Source organism: Protopterus annectens, chromosome 2.part0, assembly GCF_019279795.1.
Source record: "Protopterus annectens isolate FY-2018-M chromosome 2.part0, PAN1.0, whole genome shotgun sequence".
NCBI lineage: Eukaryota > Metazoa > Chordata > Ceratodontiformes > Protopteridae > Protopterus > Protopterus annectens.
This window is the reverse complement of record NC_056728.1, coordinates 888587576-888611400: the sequence shown is the minus strand read 5'-3', so window position 1 is coordinate 888611400 and position 23825 is coordinate 888587576. Positions and strand designations below refer to the sequence as shown.

General features: G+C 38.4%; 1 protein-coding gene across 2 annotated transcripts in view; it reads left to right on the top strand.

Annotated features, from left to right (window-relative positions):
- SLC4A4 (solute carrier family 4 member 4) overlaps positions 1 to 23825 on the top strand; it is a 1959050-nt gene that overhangs the window by 1674787 nt on the left and 260438 nt on the right. For both annotated transcript variants that reach the window (XM_044061142.1, XM_044061141.1), the window contains one exon: positions 9293 to 9363. In XM_044061142.1, coding sequence (XP_043917077.1) covers positions 9293 to 9363 — 71 coding nt within the window. The remainder of the gene's footprint in view (positions 1 to 9292; positions 9364 to 23825) is intronic.

Here is a 23825-nt window from a genome sequence, read left to right as displayed (position 1 = left end):
GTTATTATCAGGCTCTGATTATCTAGACAGACCTAAGATTACAGAGATAGACTGGTGTGCACATGGAAGCCATGCATGAAGTATGCAACAGTATTCTGTTAATGTTTTGTGTGTGTGTGTGTGTGTGTGTGTGTGTGTGTGTGTGTGTGTGTGTGTGTGTGTGTGTGTGTGTGTGTGTGAAAACCCAATCAGAGACATTGTACGATATTCTGGACAGTTGAGAGGTATGCACAGCTCAACAAACATCATATCTTGAGTTAAAAACCTGAAAACAATATATAAATGAATATTTCTACAGAGATAAAACACTGTTCATACTGCTTTTACAAACGAACCACAGCAAGCATGGGGTTGCCACCAGTACAATACACAGATACAAACTGTTTCACGATTACACAAATTTAACTAACTCCTTGAAAAGTAGTGACATACAAAATAGTGAAACACCCAGTACAATATTGATTAGATAACAAAACTGAATGTTAATGCATTTACAGCATATTTTATCCTGTCTCAGTTAAAGCCCAGGAAAAATTAAGAGGAAGTCTCTGAAAAAATCCAGCCATGCTTCATTATTTCCAGCTGTACTATAGCACTGTTAACCTAACATGTCATCATGCCGTGAGGTGGAGTTTCAGAATGCCAACAGAAGCTCTGTCTTGACAGTTTCAGAAAATAAATAATTCCACCAAAGGAAAAAAACGTAACAATTGCCACTGTGGTAAGTGATACTGCTGTTACAACACATGCAGAACAAAAGAAGAGCACTTAAAAAACTGCAACAAATCACATTAAGGTACACCTACCCTTTTCATTTGGCCATGTACTTTCCTATTCTGTCTTATTTATATTTTCATGACTGAACTCAGCCATGGCCCGTTTCTTTAACCACACTTCAGTCTCACCCCAAATTCCCTGCCATCACACCCACTCTTCCTTAGTTTTAGCCTCACATCTTTTGTCCATTCCAGTATCGGTTCCATTTCAGTAACCCCGTGTCTTTCTGGATTCTCTGCCACCTTACACATACCCTTCCTGTACAATGTACATTCATTTCTTTTGCGTAGCCCTCACCCAAAGGGCATTGCACCTGCCAAAGCTGCCTCTCATGTAATGGTCCTAAAACTCCTCATTTTTTTTACTTTTTTACTTTACAAATCAATCTTCCTTTTTAAAGTGAAACCCACCACCCACCGTGTGTTTCACAATGTGTGCCTGTTTATTCTTGTAGCTGTCAATTTATATTTGTGGCAGTGCATACATTTCTGTGTTTTTTGTTTCCTGACCTTCTTTATCACTTCTGGCTTTCATACTTTTTAAAGCAATTATTTATGTGTTGTCATTCTTTACAAAGCTATTACATACCTTTTGAATGCCTTTCTTTCCTTTGATCAGTGTATACCTCAGGACATACCCTGTCTTGGTTTCTTGTCATTCTAATTATAGTTATTGTGTCTGCAAGGGCACCTACCTTGTTCTTTTTTCCATTTATCATACATTTTCCATCCATCCTCTATAATTCTCCTCTGTTATTTTGTCTACTGTGTGCCACGCGTGTAACCCGATACTCAGTTCCTAATGTTTGTTTGATTCCTCTGTTATTTTGTCTACTGTGTGCCACGCGTGTAACCCGATACTCAGTTCCTAATGTGTGCTTGATTTCCCTAGATTATTTTGTCCTTATCTGCAGACAAATTGATCCAACCTGTCTTCTTCAGGTTCCCTTCAAATTCTGCTTCTTTCTTGAATCTTCTCTATTGCTACTGCCCCTGCCTCTTCCACATTTTCTGCCATGAAAATGCAATAGTCTGCAAAAGGTGAAATTCAAATACCTCCCCTTTGTTTAAAGTTAGGATAGACTTCCCCCTATTCTTATTGTGGGTTGTTTGTATCACCAAGAGAAACAGATATTGTAATACTCTGCACATTTGCCTCATTTCACTCCTTGTGTACAGCCCTCTTGTGAGCCCTCTTTTTACTTGTATAATACTTCCAGAATTATTGTAAAGTACTTCAGTCAGTCCATCTGTTTTAGCCCTATTTGTATCTCTTCTAGGATTTTCAGATGAAAGTACCACTCTATTGAATCAAAGGGGTTCATAATATTACACGGGTTAAACCCAGATTTTCCAGCTGTTTTGCATCATACTTCCCATGAACCTCAATAGTTTCCTCTAGATTTTCCTTGATGGCCTGCCCTGAATAAATCCTACCAGTCACTTTTGCATTAGCAATGATATAATTCCTTGTTATAAAGATTTGAGCTAGAACCATCCATCTACATTTTTGACTCAAACTGGCTTAAATACTTCCAGTTCTAATACTTTCCCTTTTCTTTCGGCATGTGTGGATAATAACTGTTCTCCCACCCCAGTCTTGTTTAGGACCCACTCAAACTGTTCTTTAATCTGTTTGCATCCATCCATCCATCCATAGTTATAAGTCATATCCAGTTGCTATAGTTTCCCCATAAACTGCCAGCACCATCCATGGAGACTGCTAGGCAAGTATGGAAGGAAATTGGATATCCAGTTCTTTCTCCTGTAACACACACACACACACACACACACACACACACACACACACACACACACACACACACACACACACACACACACACACACACACACACACACACACACACACTCATTCACTCACTCACTCACTCACTCACTCACTCATGCACCTACCCACCTAGGGACAATTTAGTAACCAATCCACCTACTGCATGTCTTTGAGAAGTAGGCAGATACCATCCACCCAGAGAAGACCCTCGCAAAAACAAGGAGGGCATGCAGACTCCTCATAGACTGCACCCTAGCTGAGAATCAAACCAGTGATTCTCTTGCTGTGAAGCAACAATGCTACACACTGCATCGCCATGTAGTTCATTCATAAACATGCACAGAACTGATGTTAAAGAATGGATTATTTCATTTAAAACACCATTGCTGTTTTGCATAACTGCATTGTACAGTATTTACAGACTGGTGCTTCCATAAGATGTGTCAAGCTTTGTTTTCATGGTCTAGCTGAAGTACTCTTAATGTGGCATGTTATCCACCCATACCATTATTTTCAGTTAGTATCTTGTAATATCATCTGTAACAGAGTCTGTTTTACAATAAGTACCTTTAGCAGGCTATACATTGTCAGTGACTTTTCTGCATCACGACTGTGGGATATTAGTAGTATTTTATTAAATATGGCAAGGTGCGAAATTTGTAATGTCAAGTAGATCCATGTTGACAAGTTTAGAGAGTAGCTTGATTGTGTTTAGCCAGATCTCTGTCAAGAATACATAATCTATATTCCTGAGAGTAACTACCTTTTTTGTCAAGCAAAGAAGTTTAGGCTTATTTGGCTTTAAGGTTACGTGTAAAGGTTACCTATTTGCATAAGAGCAGGAACACACATTTTAGGCACTTCCTTATACATAATTGCCAATGCTAGTGTTCTAATTTTATCTGCATATAACCAGTTTATCTAATTTACTTCATGACCCAGTTGAATCTGGAGCTTTAGCATTTTAATGCATTTAATACATACTTCTTCAAAATATGCTTTAGTTAATAAATTTTGTCTTCTTGAGTAGGCCGGTAGGATTAAGTATTCTCAGAAATGTATCAAGTTTACTAACTCCCAGAGACAATGAGTCTGCATACAGCTATGTAAGGTAATCCTAAAGCCTGAGTAATTGTTTCTTAAAAGTGACTACCTTTGAAGTATATAAGTACCTAATCTTCCGAGTATCATATTTCTAAGCATTTTAACAACATAACCAGTTTGCTCTAATGTCACAATTCCATATGTGATAATCATGTTTTAATTTTCATACTTGCATGATTTGCAAGGTACCTAGGCCTAATACTCAACCATACCCTTTCCTGTATCACACCCACAGATTTTGTAACAAATGAAGTCCTTGCTCAATTAAAAAAGATCAGTCACCTCCTTTCACCTACTGCTCATAGGGCCATTGCTAAAACATTTAAATACCCAAGCTTGAATTTGGCCTTCTTTTCTCATTCTTCTTTCAGTCCACAGTAAACATAGAATACAGCCTGTTGAGAATAAACTCTGCAGATTCATTCTATTAGCAGACCTCCTGATACACTATAGCAATTTGCTAAAATAATTCAAATGGCTTTCAGTGCCATTTTTCCTATAAGTACTATAATTTACAAGGTGCTAAACATGGTCACTACCTCCATTTAAGAGTGAAACTATCTTTATAAGACAACTCTTATGTACTCAGAAGTACCCAGGACAAACGTTTCACTCTTGTATGCCCTCCATTTAGAAGTGATGTGGGTGGAGACCTGCTACCTGGAACCACTTGCCTACAAACATCAAATATATAGAAACCATCAAAAGTTTCAAAGATGCACTTAAAGAGCATCTGTTTACTGAATCTATCTGCAGCTGCTACCATGACAATGGTTAGGTAACATACATCCCGTATCTTAAATATGAGATTAACTCTATTTAATAAACTTTGTTAAGCCTCTTAATGTGACATAATGTACACAGACACTTCAAATGTATAGAAGAGTTTATGTACTATATGTATGATTGCACTGTGTTTTATATACATCTTAGCTTGGATTTTATATACATCTTAGCTTGTATTTTATATAAGTTTGATTCTTGGCTGGGGTACCTTCTGTGCAGAGTCTACATGTCCTCCCTGCATTCTTGTGGGTTTCCTCCAGGTGCTTCAGTTTCATCCCATATTCCAAAGACATGTGTCTGGAGCATTTCTCCCTGTGCCTCCACTGAAAATAGGGTCTGTCCTAGTCAGACTTTCCCAGTCAACAAATGCATATTTTTTTTTCTCAATGCACTCTGACCCAATCTTTTAATGTTATCATATCTACATTCAATCTTACTATGCTCTGGATTTTACAAAAAACAACAAACTGGAGCAAGGACCGTTGTGGGTCATCAAGTTTAAATTCCCATAAAAATGTACAAAAATGTAAATGAGGCAAATCCAGATGTAAAATGAGCTTTTATTAAAGAAACATTCAAATAAAATATACCATATTTTATTTGAATGTTTCTTTAATAACTTACCCAGTGAACAAATAGTAAGCAAGTAAATAAATAAATAAGCATGCATTTAATTGAAAGCTTTGGAGAGGAATTGCATTCCATATTCTTGGTAATTAATTGGTACCACAATGTGTGCTGAACGTATGGTGGATGGCACCACTCATACTAAATGTGAAGAAACTGCCAACCTGCTGTCTGACAGATTTGGCAGCAATTTCATCCTTCTATCCTCACCAGCTATAACCCATAGCATTCCTGATACCTATCCTTTACCAATGATCTCCAAAGAACAGGTTATTCAAGCACTCTCCAAGGCCAAAAATATGGCCTCTAGGCTCTATGGGACCAGATAACATCTCAGGCTGCATACTAAACAATCTAAAACAAGACCTAGTGGAACCACTTAGATGTCTCTTTAACTACAGCTGGAGCATTGGTTTTGTGCCAGAGGAGTGGAGAACAGCAACAGTAATCCCCTTGCACAAAGGGGGTCCATCAACTGACCCTGGGAACTACAGATCCATTAGCCTGACTAGCCTTATCTGTAAGACCATGGAAAGAATCATCATGGACCTTATCAACCAGGACATAGGCAACCTTCAAACTCTTTACCTAATCCAGTTTGGTTTTGTCAAGGCTAGATCTTGCTTATTAAATGTGGTGAAATTCTCTGAGAAAGTCACCAAAGCCCTGGAGGAGGGTAAAGCAGTACACACCGCTTGTCTTGATTTAGCCAAGATGTTTGACATAATTCACCACTCAAGGATCACTGAGAAACTCTTTCAGCTGAGTATTAATCCATTCATTACTAGATGGGTAGCAAACTGCCTCACAGATAGAACACACACTGTTAATGTTGGTGACTGTAAACTGGGTACAATTATAGAGTCCCCCATTGATATCAACAAATTACAGAAGTGACTGACACAGACAAATGACTGGTGCTGGGGCCATGGAGTGAAACTAAATCCAAAAAAACAAAAAAAAGCATCATTATCGCCTTTGGCAAAGATGTAGCCCCTGCTGTTTATGGTATAGATGGCACCCCTCTAAGCTCAAACACAGTTGTGTGAGATTTGGGAATGCAGATTGATAACAATCTAAACTTCAAACACCATGTGTCCACAGTAGTAAGGAAAGCCTTCCACACTACCTTTCTCATAAACAAGGTCATCACATATAAGTCCAAGGAGGTTATAACTCTGTTATACTTGGCCCTTATCAGACCACTGATTGAGTACAATGCTCCCTTTCGTATGTACCTCATCAGACACCTGTAGCAGCTGGAGAGACCACAGAGGTTTCTAACTAAGAGAATCCAGGCCTTCCAAGACATGACCTACATGGAAAGAGTGAAAGCCCTATCACTGTACTGAGTATCATATAGGCTGCAGAGAGGAGACTTGTGACTGGCCTACAGAGAGGTCTCTGACCCTGCCTTAATGGAAATGCTATAAATCCTCAAATCAAATGGGAGAAGAGTCACTCACTCCAGGGATCTCAACCTAGCCTGTGACATTAATAGAGCTTGTGCAAGAGACAGATATATCTCCCAGAGATTGCCACTCCTCTGGAATAAGCTCCTACTTCATGTGAAGCAGAGCTCCTTAATGACACTATTTAAGCATAACCTTGACAACTGGATGGGAAACTGCAAGTTCACCTGGCCCTCAAGGACAGTGGGCACTTGCTGCTTATCATAGTATCATTCTGCAAATAATGACCATCTAACTATGGTAAATTAGGGTACTCAGGGTTTTTTACATGGCTAGGTTTGTAAACTCCCTAGGGCCATTAGCTTGGAAACTTCTGAACCTATAAGATAAATAAGCCTCTTGACAGATGAAAAGAATCAGACCGATGCTTGATGAAGGCACTGTTATGAATGCATGGATTAGCATTTCATTACGACTTGGTATAGTATAGGCTAACATTATAGTTCCCTACAGAAAGGGAAAATGCTTGCAACTAACACTGATAAAGGCATTGGGGAGTGAAAAGAATGAACTGCAGCAGAAAAAAATAAGTGTGTGGGTGCCCCATCTTACTTTGAGAATTTAGCACAGGCATATACAAATGAGTAAGACTTGAATACTCAGCCTGTAAAATGCATGATGCCATTGTGGATGTGCTACTTCTGTTTTGACTGTGGAGAGTAGAAGTACTAAATAAACTCTCTTAAAGGAATTAGATGATAAAAGACAGGTCTGTCTTGTTTTAATCTATAATTTCCAGGGGAAAATGCTCCACCCTAAATCATGTAAAGAGGGATATCAGTTATGAGTGTACAGTAAGTGTGTTTATTGGTTTAACCAAGAACATTTTGCAAAAAACTCTTGATTGAAAGGATATCCCAGAATACTGATAATATCAAGTTATCTCACAATAATAAACATAAAAGATTGTGCCTGTGTAAAGAATAGCTTGTGGCAGGTGGAAGAGGAGGGACTGCCATAGCAGTGGGTTCTAACTGCCTTAATTTTCTGGCTCTTCCTATTACTCATGTTCATGTACTAAGATGTCACTTTAATACTAGTGGGTAGTGTACATTAGGAACAAAGCAGGGCTAGCACAGGCCTTCTCGGAAAAGTAGGCAGTGAACATTTTGATAGTAGTGAAACTGTATATGATTTACTATTGAAATTCCAAACCTGCTTTGATCGACTGTTCAGAATGTCGACCCAAAATGCTGAATTTGGAATTTTGAAACAACAGCCAAGACGAAAATGAATACATCGACATCCATAGTTTGATGTATTCAACATAGCAGGGGATGATGTCAGTCACCTCCTGCCATGCACATTAATGTACCATTGCACTCTGCAGTTAGTGGTACATTAATTCTACTACACCCCCTGCACATTAAATATACCAACACCGAGATCGCACTACAGTGAGGAAATGGGCTAATTCCTTGTTCCTCACTGAACCACGATCTCCCTGCACAATGTAGAATCCAAATAGTCAAACTACACTACCTGTTTGCTGTAGTCTAGTTGATAGATTTTGGTTCGACATTCTGCCGACTTGAAAACTGCCATTCATCCAGTTGCTGGTCGACCGATGCAGTTTCCAAGTTTTGAATGTCAGCCTATATACACCAAAGCACTTACCTTTGGGAACTAAGGGCCTCTTTCCAGTTGAAGTAGTGAAAGTAAAAGCATGTTCTTTTCAGAACACGTCACTTTCAGACAAATGCTGTGGAGAAGTGACTCGGAGTAATGACGTTCTGAGGGACTGCTGTGCCTCCTCTTGTACCAAGTTTGTCTGTTTCAGAGTAATAACTAAAGGAAATGTAAAGTTGTGAAGTGTACTATTGTACTATATGGATTCATTTGATGATTTATGCACTGTTTTATATTTGGTAAACAGTTTTACTGCATCGGAATAAAAACTACATGTGTGGGATGTTGATCCACATGTTGAGGATAGTAAAGATGCTGTCAGTGACTTGAGCGCATCATCAGCATTGAGTACAGAGTACACAGCAGTATATGAGCATATTACTCATATGCTGTGCTTTCAAAACAAGCAAAATGTAACTAAACTTCCATTGTTAATGTCTTCGGACTGTGAAAAGATCTGATTTTCTAAACATAATTAGCTGTTTGTATAAACCACACATCCTTGACTATATATTAACTGTTAAAATTGGTATTTAAAGGCTGCAAAAGGTTTTCCACTGACAATGAAGAATCTAGTTTGAGTAAGTATTAAAATAAGGATCACCATGGTCATTTAATGAATAGGTTCAAGGACTGCTTTTGTATAACTTCAGCATTAGATAGCATTTATTCATTATTTTCTTTTAGAACTACGGTGAGAGGGCTAAAGTCATATATTAAGTAACTCCTGCAAACACCATTTGGACTGAAGGACCTGACTGTGCAATTGATTTACTGACTGATTGACTGACTGATTATACACAAACCAAAGAGCTTCAGTTTTTCATGTACTTTATCAGACGTGGCAACCTATATCCTAATGAAAAACGTAGGATGTGAGACAGACACACGGACTATTGATTTCATTTTGCAATGTGCACTTTTTCAGTACCTAGCAATGTGATCACTCAAAGTCTAAGAAACAAAGCACCATATAAATGTACATAAATACCTAATATAGTTTATGAAAACTCCCTTTGTAAGTAATTATAAGAGTTTGCTTGCCTTCTTACTGTTTTCCATAACATATAGTAACAAGATGAATAACTTCAATTTCATTTTCTTCCCAGACAATAACACCTTCTTTAATGAAACAACAATGACAACAACACACTGGCTACTTAGCAATACCACTGACATGGTAAGTTTAGTTTTGCAAATACACACATGTGTAAGCAATGGGCTCTGACAGAAGTATGCACTATAAGGAAGCATTGGTATGCCTTGGCACTGTACGTTATGAGGTCTGATACTATAGGTGGAAAGTCTTTTACCCCTCAGGACAGCTGTATTCCTAAATGCCACCCACCTGGCAATGCTATTGTGTTTAGAAATGAGCAGTTTTACTTCTGTTTTAGTTTACTTTGATTTAGAGAGAACTATGCATTCTAAGCATTGATAATGGTTTATTCTTCCCAGAACAGTACTGTTTCTAACATGGAGTGTTAAATAACTTGTGGCAATTGGAATAGGAAAACTGTAACGTAAACTAAATTAGTCACTTATATACTACATGCTCTCATAACAGGTGAACAGTAATTAGTTGTTAATGGATTTGGCATGCAGGAAGCTGGGCCGCATGAGATGTGGTTAACTTCAGTGCTGGTAATGGGTATGCACATTAGCTGAGGGATTGATATCTGATTTGCATATTGGAATGTCTACATTATTACATGTTCTGCTGTGATGTCTGCAGTATGTTGCTTTTAATACACTGGGACTTCTGTAAAACTTCTCTGTTTTTTATTTTTTTTTATTTTTGCAGTTGGAAGAAAGACATAAGTCTGAAATTGCTAGATCTGGGTGTATAGTATTCCATCATCTCCAAGTTACTGCAGTCTCAGACTTATTATATATGTATATCTAAACATATATACACAAGTGTGTGTGTGTGTGTGTGTGTGTGTGTGTGTATAAATATTATATACATAAATTTATATATATATATATATATATATATATATATATATATATATATATATATATGGGTTCCTATGAGTTCAACGAAAACGCATTATGTCAAATGTGTTTTGTTGACACATGTAGAGCGAACAGGCAAAACAGCGAAGCGGCTGTTCAGCGAAATTTTTCCCTGGGAAAGAAGTCACTTGACCGCTTCGTTGTTTTGCCGTGTTATGAAGTGTAGCGTGGTCCCTTGTCCGGTATAGCTCCTGAGCGTCACTGTGCAACAGTTACTGACCTTAGGGTTAGGGTGCGGGTTAAGGTAAGTGCATATATATGAAAGTGTTTACTGTTGTATATTTTATGTTAAATGTATGGTTGAGTTCCGTGTGTATGCGTTTTCAGTTGTTTACTTTTGTTTTGGGGTGGGGGTAGAGTTAAGGTTAAGGTAAGTGTGTATGTGTTTGGAGCTGTTTATGTGACCCAGGGAGAAAAGCTCCACAGTTAGATAAAAATATAAATCAGATATAGAAACTTAAAATACAGTTCAGGTACATACACATATTCAGAAGTGCATAAAAAATTACAAAGACATTTATACACACACACACACACACATATATATATATATATATATATATATAGATATAGATATAGATATAGATATATAGATATAGATATAGATATAGATATATAGATATAGATATATAGATATATATGTACATATGCAGCAGAGGTGTGAGTGTCCAGTCTCCCAAGCTTACAGGGTGGTATGCCCTTTAAAAACACTCTGCTATTATTTCATATGAATCACATAAAGCATTTTCATTAGTAATGGGACTCTACTCTCGAGTCTCAACCTTTATAATAGGGTATCAGCTACTTGACTGCATACCTATGGAAGTGTATTTAGACAGTGTTGTGCACTAGACTAAAGGTTTTCTATCGTGATGGAGCTGGGTGTTAGTATGAAAAATGCCTGCAGTACTGAGCAGCTTTCCTGAAGGACTCTGTTATCTACAACACTGTGAAATGAGCGCCAGCAGAAGGAAGGCAGAGATTAAAAAATGCATTTTTTGGTTACTTGCCTGGTGTTTAAAATTATTTTCTTTCTTTTTTTTTTTTTGCCATCTGGCATTGTGAATACATTAGATTTGATGGTTTTTAGTAGGGGTGGGGTTGTATTTCTGGTATTATCAGAATAGCAGCTTTGCAGTTTTAAAGTCGTATGACTCAATCATTTTCTTCTAGGCAGTTGGCAGTGTTGCCATTTTGGAAGTTTGACCCACAATGGTGAGAGTTTTGTCAAATAGCAATGAACTACAAAAGTCATTGTTACACATTAAAAACAGTTTATGCAGAAGGGCAAGCCCCCTGCAGTGTGTGAATATATACATATTGAACAATGCTGCTTTTCCATTTCCACAGAACTGTCTGGAATTTGGACTACCTATTTGCTAAAACTGTAGTTCAGTTACTGTAGTGACAATGGCGGGAATAATTTGCATGATTTCAGATGATGAAAAATGGAAGTGAGTACAAAACAAAGCACAACACAAGAAATGTAGCTGATACCCCGAGTGTTAGACACAATCATTCTGACTTAGGGGAATATGGTTTCTGTACACAGCAAAGTAAATTGCCAGGGAATGAGCAATATAATATAAATTGAGGGGCAGGAGAGGCAAATTGTTAGAATTGTTCTGTGAAGCTAAGAAATCTACAATGTATTTAGAGGAGACTCAGCACAATGAATAGGTGCACGTTTCAGACAAAATAATAATGGAGCAGAGACATTGGTAGTTAGTTGTTAGAAAGATTGCTTTGTGAAGTGTGTGCTTGATAACTGTATTTAACACTATCTACCTACAGACAGCTAGATGGATAGATAAAAAGACAGATATGTGTTATATACATATATATATATATATATATATATATATATATATATATATATATATATATATATATGTGTGGGTGTGTGTCTTTTAATAGATAAAGCCAAGACCAATCCAGCTGATGATGGACTGAATAATGCCCCAGGCACTGCAATAGCCAGCTGGAGCAGGTGGAAATGAACGGCTTCTACCAGTTCCCATCCTTAGGGAGGAAACTCGAAGGTGGCTTTTCTCACTGGATTACTTCTAGACAAACAATGGATGCCAGTCAATGGCAGTCCACAATCTGAAAACTGTACTTCTGCCTGCTAGACAGTGTGTCACACTGCAGATGGACTTCAGCTTATTTATGAAAGTGCATGTACATATTTGGGCCAGTATTGCAGGTCACTTCTGCATATCAGTAAAAGAATTACAGTTGCCCACCCCCCCCCACCCACACACACACACACACACATATAATATAATTAAAATGAATATCTAAATTATAAAACCGGCAAATACTATCAGACCATTCAACTAGTTCACAAACTACCAAAATATATAAAATAAATGCACAGTTGCTACAAAAAATAAAAATTAAAATTAATTTAACAACTATATCAGAGAAACACTCATGACTATATTCATAAGTACCCATGCAAGCAAGCTAAAGACCTATTCAGCAGACACTTGCAAAGTCAATGTAGGTCAATGAGAAATGTTATTCTAATATAAAAAACATATTTTATGTGATATATACATGTGTGTGTGTATATATATATATATATATATATATATATATATATATATATATATTTAATTAAATGGCAACCTCATGAAGAGAAAGCAAGACATTTTTTCATAGCCTGCTGCTGGTCACTCTTTCTTTGGTGCAGTATTCTTTGGAGTTAGAAAAATAACACAAAAGGGTGTGAGAAGCAATTTCCAGGAATGAGGGTATGGGGGGATGTGGCTTCATTTAAAACATACTTTTGTTGTTGTTTTTGTTTTAGTGATGTCTTTGGCTCTAAGTAGGTTCGGGTACATGTGTTATAAGTATGGCTGTCACTTTATTCTCACACTGAGATCACTGCACTTCCAAGAAACAAGTGATCATGAGCATACTGTAAAATGGTCTTGCTCTTTCTCTGAGATGTTGTGATCTTTGAGAATATAGAAGCATAGTACATTCAAGCACTGTGACAACACTCCTAAATGGAGCAAGCATCAGCATTCAGGTGACTACTTCCTTGAGCTGCAATGTCTGAGCAAAAGCAATACATGCAATCTCATATTGAGCAGTAGCATATAAGCCTTAAGTTTTGTACATGCAGTGTGCGTTAGAACAACCTAATATTGGTTGGGGGGGATCTGATAATATTAATAGGGCAGTAGTTGGGGGTGTCTGATAATGTGCATGGGGTGTGGGTGGGAGGGGTCCAATAATGTGCATAGGGTGTGTTTTTGGTAGGGGTTTGATAATGTGCATAGGGTGGTTGTTAATGTTTTGCTGAGACACATAGTGTGTAGATAAACACCAGTATTTACATTCAGAACGGACAGACATTTATTACACCCCTTGGTCAGGATAAGTAGTTTTGAGGTTGCACAGTTTGGGTAAACAGAAACTTCTGTGATCTTCAAGTTAATATATGTGCGTGTTTGGGAAGGGACTTTTCTTCAAAATATTTAAATTCTTTTTATTAATTTTCTTTTTTTTGTTTTACGTGACACAATTAAGACAGTTGGCAATACTTTTCATTATTGGCAGTTTATATAGTGTCACTGGCTCAAAAGGTAGTCCACTTGACTTTGTTCATAGGTTGACAGGTTCTTACTAGACTAATGACCACAAGGGCCTTTGTAAGCCTAGCCATGGATCCCAAATCTCTGACAAGTTCTGGTACCCTTGATAAGTGTAAGCAGGGGCTTGGGAGATGAAATATTTATAAGCAGGGGCCTGGGAGATGAAACATTTACAGGTTACCTGTATCCATTACAGACATAAGTGCCAAACCAATTGCCCAAGTTGCACTTGAATTTGGTTAGGGAGGAACTCTACTTCACATGGATGAGGAGCCTCTTCTATAGACAGGCTAGTTTCTGGGATACATATCCCTCTCTCTAGCAGGTCCTATTTATATCGCAGGCAAGGTTTAACTGTTTAGAATGGGTAATTCTGGTGATGTATGTTTTGTGGATATGCAGGACATCCATGAGAGTGGGGTCTGACAATAGCATCTTTCCTCAAACACCTGTAGGAGACAGAATGGAGGAATAGGGCCTTGAGGCAGTCTGCATAGGACATATTACTTATGGCCTGTATTTTTTCAGTAAGGAAACTCTGTGGACGTTCCAGTTGTTGGATATGCCTGGTTAGCTACTTACCAAAGGGGGCATTGTGCTCAATGATAGATCTGATGAATGTCGAATACAGTGGAACAGTGACTTCCTTGGACTTAAGTGCCGTACCTTTGTTTATAAGTTGCACAACATAGAATGATTTCCTTTCCACTGTAGATACATGATGATCAAGGGCTAGATTACTATCTATGTTTGTCCCTACGTCCCTGACTACTGGGTCAACTCTAAGAGGTATGTTGGCAATATGATAGTTACCAGGGATGGATGACTACCCAAAGGATACTATTATCCATTTCTTGGCATTTAGTTTTAATTCATGGCTCTGACACCAGCCATTTGTCTGTGTCAGACCCTGCTAGAGAACATTTGTGTCAGTGTGAGATTCAGTGACAGCTCCTAATTTGCAGTCATCTGCAAATTTAGTCAGCCAGACACCACTGACATTGGCCTTGAGTTCTGAGAAGTAAATGCCAAAAAAGGAGCGGTCCAAGGACTGATCCCTGAGGGACTCCACTTTTTGTTGGCCTCTTTGTAGAGGTGGACTCCCCAATTCTAACTTCCTGGGTCCTGTCTGTGAGACAGTTGGCTATCCACCGGGTGACATACAGTACGGGTTTGTACCTGACATCTTGAGTTAGTCAACAATGCCCGAGTGGTGTATTGTGTCAAATGCCTTGGCCAGATCAATTTAGGCAGTGAAAACAATTTCGCCCTCATCCATTGCTTTGGTGACCTTCTCAAAGTAGTCCACTAGGTTGAGTAGGCATGATCTTCTCTCGACAAAACCAAACTGGGTTGGGTCTAATGTCTGGAAGTTTACTATATCTCTATTCATCATCTGTATGATAATTCTTTCCATGTCAAAATTACATGCAAGACTAGTGAGACTTATGGGTCTGTAGTTTCCAAGGTCTGTATATGGCCCACCTTTGTGCAGAGGGATGACTGTTGCCGTTCTCCATTCATGAGGCGTGAAGCCTGTTTGGAGGCTACAGTTAAATAGTAATTCCAGTGGCCCTGATAGGTCATGTTTCATGCTATTTAGAAGGCATCCTGGGGTATTGTCTGCACCCATTGATGCAGTGTTTTGGTCTTAAAGAAAGCATTAAAGACCTGTTCCCTAGTGATAGTAGGGGAAGTTATATTTGATGGTATTTCCTGAGGGAAGGTTGAGGGTGAGAGAGCGATGACATTGGAGCTGTAGTTTCCGAAGGCCTTGACTTCTGTTTTCACACTAGGTGTCTGGATTCATTTCTTCATTATTGACACCGCTGTGTGGCATTATGGTATGCTGCCATCCTGAATGTGCCATTCTTCAGATGAAATGCTATGCACAGCCTCATATGCTTATGTTTGTGTTACTTAAGGTTGATATAAAAGATGTTGCAGCATTTGTCGAAAAGTACAGAAGAATATCCCTACTACCCTAGCCAGATTTTTTTTTCCAGCAGTATGAATACCACCTCAGATCTCCCCTGAAAATAGGCTGCTGGCCTAGTGGGAATATTTAGTCAACAGAGCATAAATAGTTAAATACAAGTTCATTGCAGTCCAGGAAACAGTCAGTAATTCATTTTATTCCAAAAAATACAACAATACTGATTTTTTTTTAATATTTGCCTCATAACTTTTATACTTTCACAGTAGCAATAAGTGATGCTGCTGAACTGAGCATAAACAGCAGGACACCAATCAGAAAATCTTTTATTTTGTACTAGCAGAAGTGTAAACATCTGCTTCTGCTGAGCTGTTGCACAGAATGCAAGCCATGTTTATTGAATGTTGTGATGGACAAAGCTGATGAAACCACATCAAACACATTTGTTCTTGTCAAGGTACTTCATTCACGCACGGTAATGAAAAATACAAAAATTGCAATGGGATGCCTGCAAACTGCATGTTTTCAGCAGTGTCTTAGTGAAGCTCTGGTTCACTTCAGATTTATATCAAGAAACCAAACTCCTAAGGCAGTCCTATCATCAGACCTGGCAAATTAAAATCTCTGGTGTAATTTCTCAGCCAGAATTTAAATTAATCCATGTCCACATTTTCCACAACCATAATAGTCTACTTATTTCTTTATGATTAAGGTAAGTATGGATGTGTGTGTGTGTGTGTGTCCTGCAGTCACTGGTATTGCAGTGTTCTGCAAATATTATTTTTGTTCAAACCTGTGTTTACCAGTGAAAAGAAGGGCAGGACTATTTCCTGAAAATCTCCTTCTTGCATCCTAACTCCAGTGAGTTGGTCACTGGCTAACATAGGTGCCAGAACCATAGAGCAAGGGGGAGGGAGCGGCCCCCCCACTTTTACAGCTGCAAGACCTGTTTTAGGACCCAACGGAGGACCTATGCGTTCGTCACATGAATTTTAAACACAAAAGTGCACGTTGCTGCCAGAGTCACCCACAGTAAGCACCATTTTCTTCAGTTATGAAACTGCTGGGCTCTGTTTTCTGTTATTTATGAAACTGCTGGGCTCCGATTCATGATATTTATTAAACTTCTGGGCTCCGTTTTATGTAATGAAACTGGTGTGTGTGTGTGTGTGTGTGTGTGTGTGTGTGTGTGTGTGTGTGTGTGTGTGTGTGTGTGTATCATGTTGTATTAATATGCATCATGATGTTGATAGTTATCAATTTAGATAATATTAAATTGATACCCTTTGATATTTTTCACATTTATTTATTTCCTTGTACCCGGTCTGCCTTTGGAGTTATTGAACCGATCTTCTGTTCCTGCCTTTGTATATTTAAATATTAAGGGATAGGGATGAATTACATGCACTGAGGAAGCCCCCTATAGAAGGGAAAGCTGGTTTGCTGTGTTTCAGTTTTTCTGGTGGTTGTTCTATAATAAAACAGTAAAGCTCCTTCTATGAGACATTATGGTGCTGAGTTGCTCTTTTGGTTTATACACAGATAGATATGTAGCATCATGAAATAGTAAATGCTCAAAACAGTGAACAAAAAAGAGCAGTCATTTCAGAGTGAATCTATAATGATCAAAAACATCAAATAATAAAACTAATTTTTTGCAGGGGAAGCCCCATGCACCCCACACCCCTTCTAATTATATATACCAACTCTGAGGTCACATAAAAGCAGGATAAGGAAAAGTTTCCTGGTGGCCCTGAAATAGAGGGCCGTTTGCAGCATGTTCCCTAATAAGTAGTGTCCCAGGTATTGTCTAATCATACAGCATATAGTAAAGGATGACATCACTTCCTACAAGTTGTGATGACAATCCGCTACAGCCTGCACACAATAGTAGCAAGAATCCCCAACCCCCACTGTTATCAACACTACTAGTATGACTGCTAGACCCCACTGTAGCTGCAGTGTATGACAGCAACATTCCTGTGCTGTTTTCTTACTTTGGATGCAGTGTATTAACAACACATCACCATGTCATTTTTGTTGAAGCCCATTTCATCAAAACCACCATTACTGAATTAATAAAGTGAGAACTGCTTTCACTGGAAAACCCTCATGTTTTCTGAGTAATTTCATTTTTAATTGTAATTTAATTTGATAGGAATTTGTTCATTGATGCATAAGAATCACATCATACTTTTTTAGTTTTTGCTGCAAATGTAATACAGGAACAGGAATTTTGACTTGCAAGGTATTTCCTTTTCAGAGTAGGTATGTTTACGTAAGGGATATGGATGGTGAAACTCCTCATATGTGAAGTGCAGGACCCTCACTGCAAACACTGTGTTTTTGTTTTTTGAGGTTTGTCAGTGAAAGTGGTTTTCATTCTTATGTACTGTGTAACAGTTTTTTCACATGATAGAGACTTTAAGTAAAGCCACTGTCAGGGCCTAGTGCAGCACGTATTACCAAGTGTCTATGCCTGGCTCATTTATGAAGTGCCCCGCTATATTTTAATAATTGTCCTATTTCTTACCAATAGACTCTATTTCATTGCATTAGATGTAATATACCCAGTCAAACAGCAGTAATTTAAATACACCCTAGAATAGAAGTTCAAGCATATTAACACAATACATAACTTATTGTACAGCTGGAGTATTTTCTCATGAAATATTCTTTGCTTAACTGCAAAAATATGCTTTACAACCTAATACCAAGAGAAAGGAGTGCACTTTACTGCTGTTTTAAGATTTACTATGTCATGCACATAAATGAGGTCTGTTAACACATGTATGGTTTTAAATTCTCAAAAAATACCTTTGCTGAAATTAGTCCAATCTGCCTTAATGCATAGTGTGTTACATCAAAGACATGCTCAGTTTTACACCACATTTACAGGCTTAGTTTGTAGAGTACAGCATTGCTTTGTACAGCTTGCTTTTTTACTGCTCATTTTCTGGTTACTCGATGCACTTCAGAGTAGATCCATGTATGCTTAACTGTGCAGTATGTGTGTACGTGCCACACTGTTCTACTTTACAGGAGCTGTAAAAGGGCAATATTTGCTTTACAGATGTTACTTTATAGCTGCCAGTGTTTTATGAGCAGTTTTACCTAGTTTGGTTTGCTGCTAAAGTTTGAAGTGTGTGTGTGTGTGTATGTGTGTGTGTGTGTGTGTGTGTGTGTGTGTGTGTGTGTGTGTGTGTGTGTGTGTATGTGTGTGTGTGTGTAAAATGCCTCACTTACTTATTCGGCTCAGACCCTGTACCTTAGGTACAAGGGCCTGCATTCTCTACCCTCACCACCACATCTGATTCAGGGAGTTGAGTCCATAGCTCTCAACCATCTAGATTAATCAGTGAGAACAGAATTCGTTAAATAATGATAGTGCTTTAAGCTTCAGTCTTCCTTTTTTGGAAACACATGGTAACACAAAACCGTATTTTAGCAACTTTCTCAGATTATACATGTAATATTTAAAATGTGTCCCTGGTTTTAGCCCTTTGCCCCCCCCCCCAAAAAAAATTAATTTTGGCTTTTTCCAGACTACTTCTGCTGTGAAATTGACAGATTTAGCTGTGTCAAGTGGATGGTGCAGTGGTAGTGTTGTTGCCTCACAGCAAGAGGTTCTCTGGTCCAATTCTTGGCTGGGGTTCTTTCTGTGTGGAGTCTGTATGTCCACCCTGTGTTTGTGTGGGTTTCCTTTGGGTGCTCTGGTTTCCTCCCATGTTACAAAGACATGTATCTGGAACATTTCTCCCTGGGCCTCTGCTGAACATTGGCTTTGTTCCAAGTCGGGCTTTCCTGGTAAACAAATGTTAAATAAATAAATAAAAAGACAAGGAGCTGAGAGCTTCAGGGCAAGAGAAATTTAGTACTGCTTATGCCAAGTCTGTTTGCATTGTTAGTTGCACAACAGGTAGTAGCCTTACTTTTGATGCAAAAGGCTGTGGGTTCTACTCCCGCAGTATGCAGATGGATTATTAATACTGTACTGTGTTGTACTTTAAAGGGAGTGGATGCTGCAGTACTGTGAATGTCCTCCTTTGGAGGAGTTAGCTAGTAACTTTGAACCTGTTATCAGTTTGCCATCCATTCCTTATTGCAATATTACTAGCTTATCATTTTAATGTAACATAGGCAATTTATTCTTCAAGGGCAACAGCCACTTTATTTGTAGATGAAACAATGAAATATAAAGTTGTTTCCTAGCAGCAACCTCTTCATTAGTTAATGATCCATTTAATGTGGAATAATTTAGATGACTTACTTCTGCAAATATTTTGCTTATTTACTGATATTGGTGGATTGTAATGACAGAAGTTTGAGTGACCTTTTATGGTTGAAATTTTCTGAAATGGGTAGTTTTGTCATTATTGGTTCATACATTTTGTTTCATTGCTTACTAGAAGACTGTTCAAAACTACAAATTTTAAACGCATTCTAACAACTGGTTCTGGAACAATTCCTGGTACAAGGAATATAATTCAATACAATCGGGAAGGTGAATCAAATAATGTATGTGTATACATGGCCCTAAAAATGTGTTTGAAAACAGCCCAGAGGAAAGTGTTAAAGGCTCAAAATCATGGGCAAATTTTAAGCTTTACTCTTGTTATGAAAGCAATGGACGAAGGTAAAACAGTTCACACCACATTACCTTGACCTGGCCAAGCCTTTTGACACAATCCCCTACTCAGGTGTAGTACAAAAGATGAATAATGTAGGAACAAACACTTGCATCACTAGCTGGATTGCCAACTTGCTCACAGGATGCAGGAGGTCAAAACAGGGGTAGAGAACAGTCACCAATGGAGTCCCCCAGGGTTCGGTGCTGAAACTTTTTCTGTTTAGCATATACATCTCAAAAGTAAAAGGAAATACCAAATGGCTTTGGCCTGCTAAGTTTGAGATGACTGCAAGCTAGAAGCAGTTATTGAATCCCTAAATGACTTAACCATCATGCAGGAATGTTTGTCTCAAGTAATAACTAGTGTCAAAATCATGACAATGCCTTCTGGGAACTGACCCAATTGTTTGGCATTTGGGAACTTGTGTGTACAGAAACCAACATGTGCCCAGAGTCATAAGAAAGCCTTTCTGAATTGCACAGCTTATAAACAAATTGATTGTGACTAGATCTAGAGATGTTGTTGTCCCCCTTTACAAAGCTCTCATTAGGTCAATCATTTTGTATAATGCCCACTTTAGCATGTATCTGTCCAGCCCCATGCAACAATTGGAATATCTTCAGGGATACCTTACTAAAAGGATACAAGTCCTAAACAATAGGTCTTGCATGGAACACCTCAAAGATGTATTACTATACTCAGTGTCCTACAGAGTGCTTAGAGGTGACATGTCTGGCATACAAGACATCCTCTGAGCTAATACAGATGGACCTACTGAACATCAGCAAGTCAAATGGCATCAGAAATTCTCAGTCCAAGTATCTAAACTGAATGTTGTGGAGAGATGGATATATATCACACAGGCTAACACTGTTCCAGAACAGACTATCCATAAAAATACAACAAAGCTCATCCATCCATATTCAAATGCAACTTGGATCTAAGGATGGGTAATAGAAAATGTACTCCGGGATTGCCTGTTGTGTCACTAATGGATAGAAGCAGTTCCTAAATGCTGCATCTCTTACATGGGTCTCCTCAAATTATGTATGGTATGATCACAGTTATTTTCACTAGAGATAATATACAATTATCTGCCATGGGATAGGTAAGACCAATCAGAAAATGTTAATTCAAGCACCATAATGGAATTGGCTAAGCTTAAAATGTCCTCTAAGTGAACCTATGTTGTGGTACTAAACAATTATAAAACATTGCACTTTTTAGATCACGAAGTGCCCCTCTCACCCTCCACCCCCCAGTCACCAACAGCTTCAGGCACCTGTGCTGGCTGATGTAGGCTCGATGACAGGAAGTAGTAAGATTAAGGCCATTTAATGAAATGAAGGAAAGAGAAGGGACATAGGACACTGACTGTAACAGACAAGGGTGGATCGTTGAAGTCACTACCAGTATGGCATGGTAAAGGGCTAAGAGATTTGAGTCTAATGACACTTCTCCTTTCATTAAAGTATTTTTAGTAGAATGGTGACAGCCATGTTCAGAATTAATGGCATTTCTGAGGCAACACATCATGGCACTCAGCTACAAAGTATCAGCTCTGTAATACTGAAGAACGAAAGAAAACAAAATCAGGTAGTTCTGGAGTAAAAGAAGAACATATTTCTTTGACTGCAGTGATGAAAGAGGTAAAACTCTGTGAAATTTGTGGTAGCTTGCCATGAAGTGTATGGACTGAGACAAGTCTCCACTTAGGATGTGGTCAGTCCTAAGCCTAACTGACAGCATCAGCAGTCTACATTTCTAAATGTATTACAACCTTTGAATAAATGCAGCTGGAACCTGTGTTGGGCTGGGGCAGAGTTGCTGCTTGTATACAAGCAGTTGCATCATACTGACATCCCTAGATGTTCTTCATATTGATCACTCCTACATATATGGGTCATATCCTGCTAAGGATATAACAGCTGGTCAGTTTCTAAAGCTTCAGGGCACCTTCCATGCTGTCAAACTGTGAAGACATTTGAGCTGAGTTGACTAAAAGACAAGTTTCGGGGTGAAGGAATTCAGAGCTTTATTACCACCACCGAGTACACTCCTCTGAGAATTTTGAGGATCAGTGGTTAGCTTGTGCTTTCCTTAGCTGAGCGGATATGTTCCATTTGGGGGGAAAACTTCCATTTCCTTATTTTTTACTGATGATTTATTACTTTCTCCAGGAAAGATATTTTATAGCTAGGAGTGTTGTGTTTTAATGGATTCTCTCTAGACTGTAACATACTTTTAAACAAAGCACTCAATGTTTCTGTCAGTTTAAAAGTAGTGTTATTTTAATGTTGTGGGGCTACCACAGTGACTGAAAAGGCATTTTATGGTTTGTTTGTCAAAAAAGTAACTTTTGTGGACTGGTAGTTTTACTCACATTGTTGATTGTTTCTCCAGGATAGATACACCATTTTTAGGTTGACCATGGAACAGATTGTCACTTCCATGGTCAGACCATCTTGCAGCCACAAAAAGAAAAAGTTAAGCGGCCTTTGCCATCATAGTAGACTAGCAATTTGCCTCAGCTGCAGATGGATGACTCTGCTGTGGCCATTTGTTGTACCTCAGATCACTAATTTATTTTACCTTTGATCCCACTGTGCTCATCCATGGGGAAGCAGCAACTGTCAATAGCAACATGGCTGACCCAGTTTTTCCTCCTCCAATTTCTTTGGATAGGAGTAATTTACTGAACTGGCAAAGCATTTGAATCGGGCTATTAAACTTTCTTGTGCAGTAGTTTCCAGTAAAAGAAAGAGGGATGCATCCTTTGCTGAAGAAATTCAAGAATCTGAATCTGAACAGGAAGATGCAGGAATGGATTCAGGGTTTTGTCCTTAGATTTCTGATTCAGACTCAGAGGAGAACTCTCTTTTTGATTCTCCATCTGGAAGTTTCTCTTTCTCTGAGACTATTGCTAGAATGTCCCAGTGTTTTCAGTGAGACAACACTGAGGTTTCTCAGTCCCTGAAAAAATATGTTGTTACAGAAGGATTTTTCAGAGCCTACACCCATTCCTTCTGTCCTGTCTGCTTTAGAGGATGTGTGTCTTGCTGTCTGCAGTTTTCCTAATAGTCAGCCAGCTGTCCTTAAAAAGGCTGATAGGATGTATAAAGTTCCTCAGTCTTTTAAAATTTTTATACACCATTCCCACACCTGACATAGCAGCTATAGCCTTTGTTGAATCTTCTGCTGCTAAGCACTTAGTTAATTCCAATCGTTATCTTTCTAATAAGGATGGGAAAATTATTGATAGGTGTGGGAAAAATTCCAGAATTTTAAATTGTCAGTCTCGTGTGTTAAAGTTTATTCTGACATATTGTAAAAGTATAAGGAATGTTTCATCTACAGTTTCTTCTTGAGAAGAAAAATCTGCTTTAAATTACTTAGTTTCTTCTATTCATTGTTTGCAGTGTATGTATGTGTCTGTTGATACTTCTTC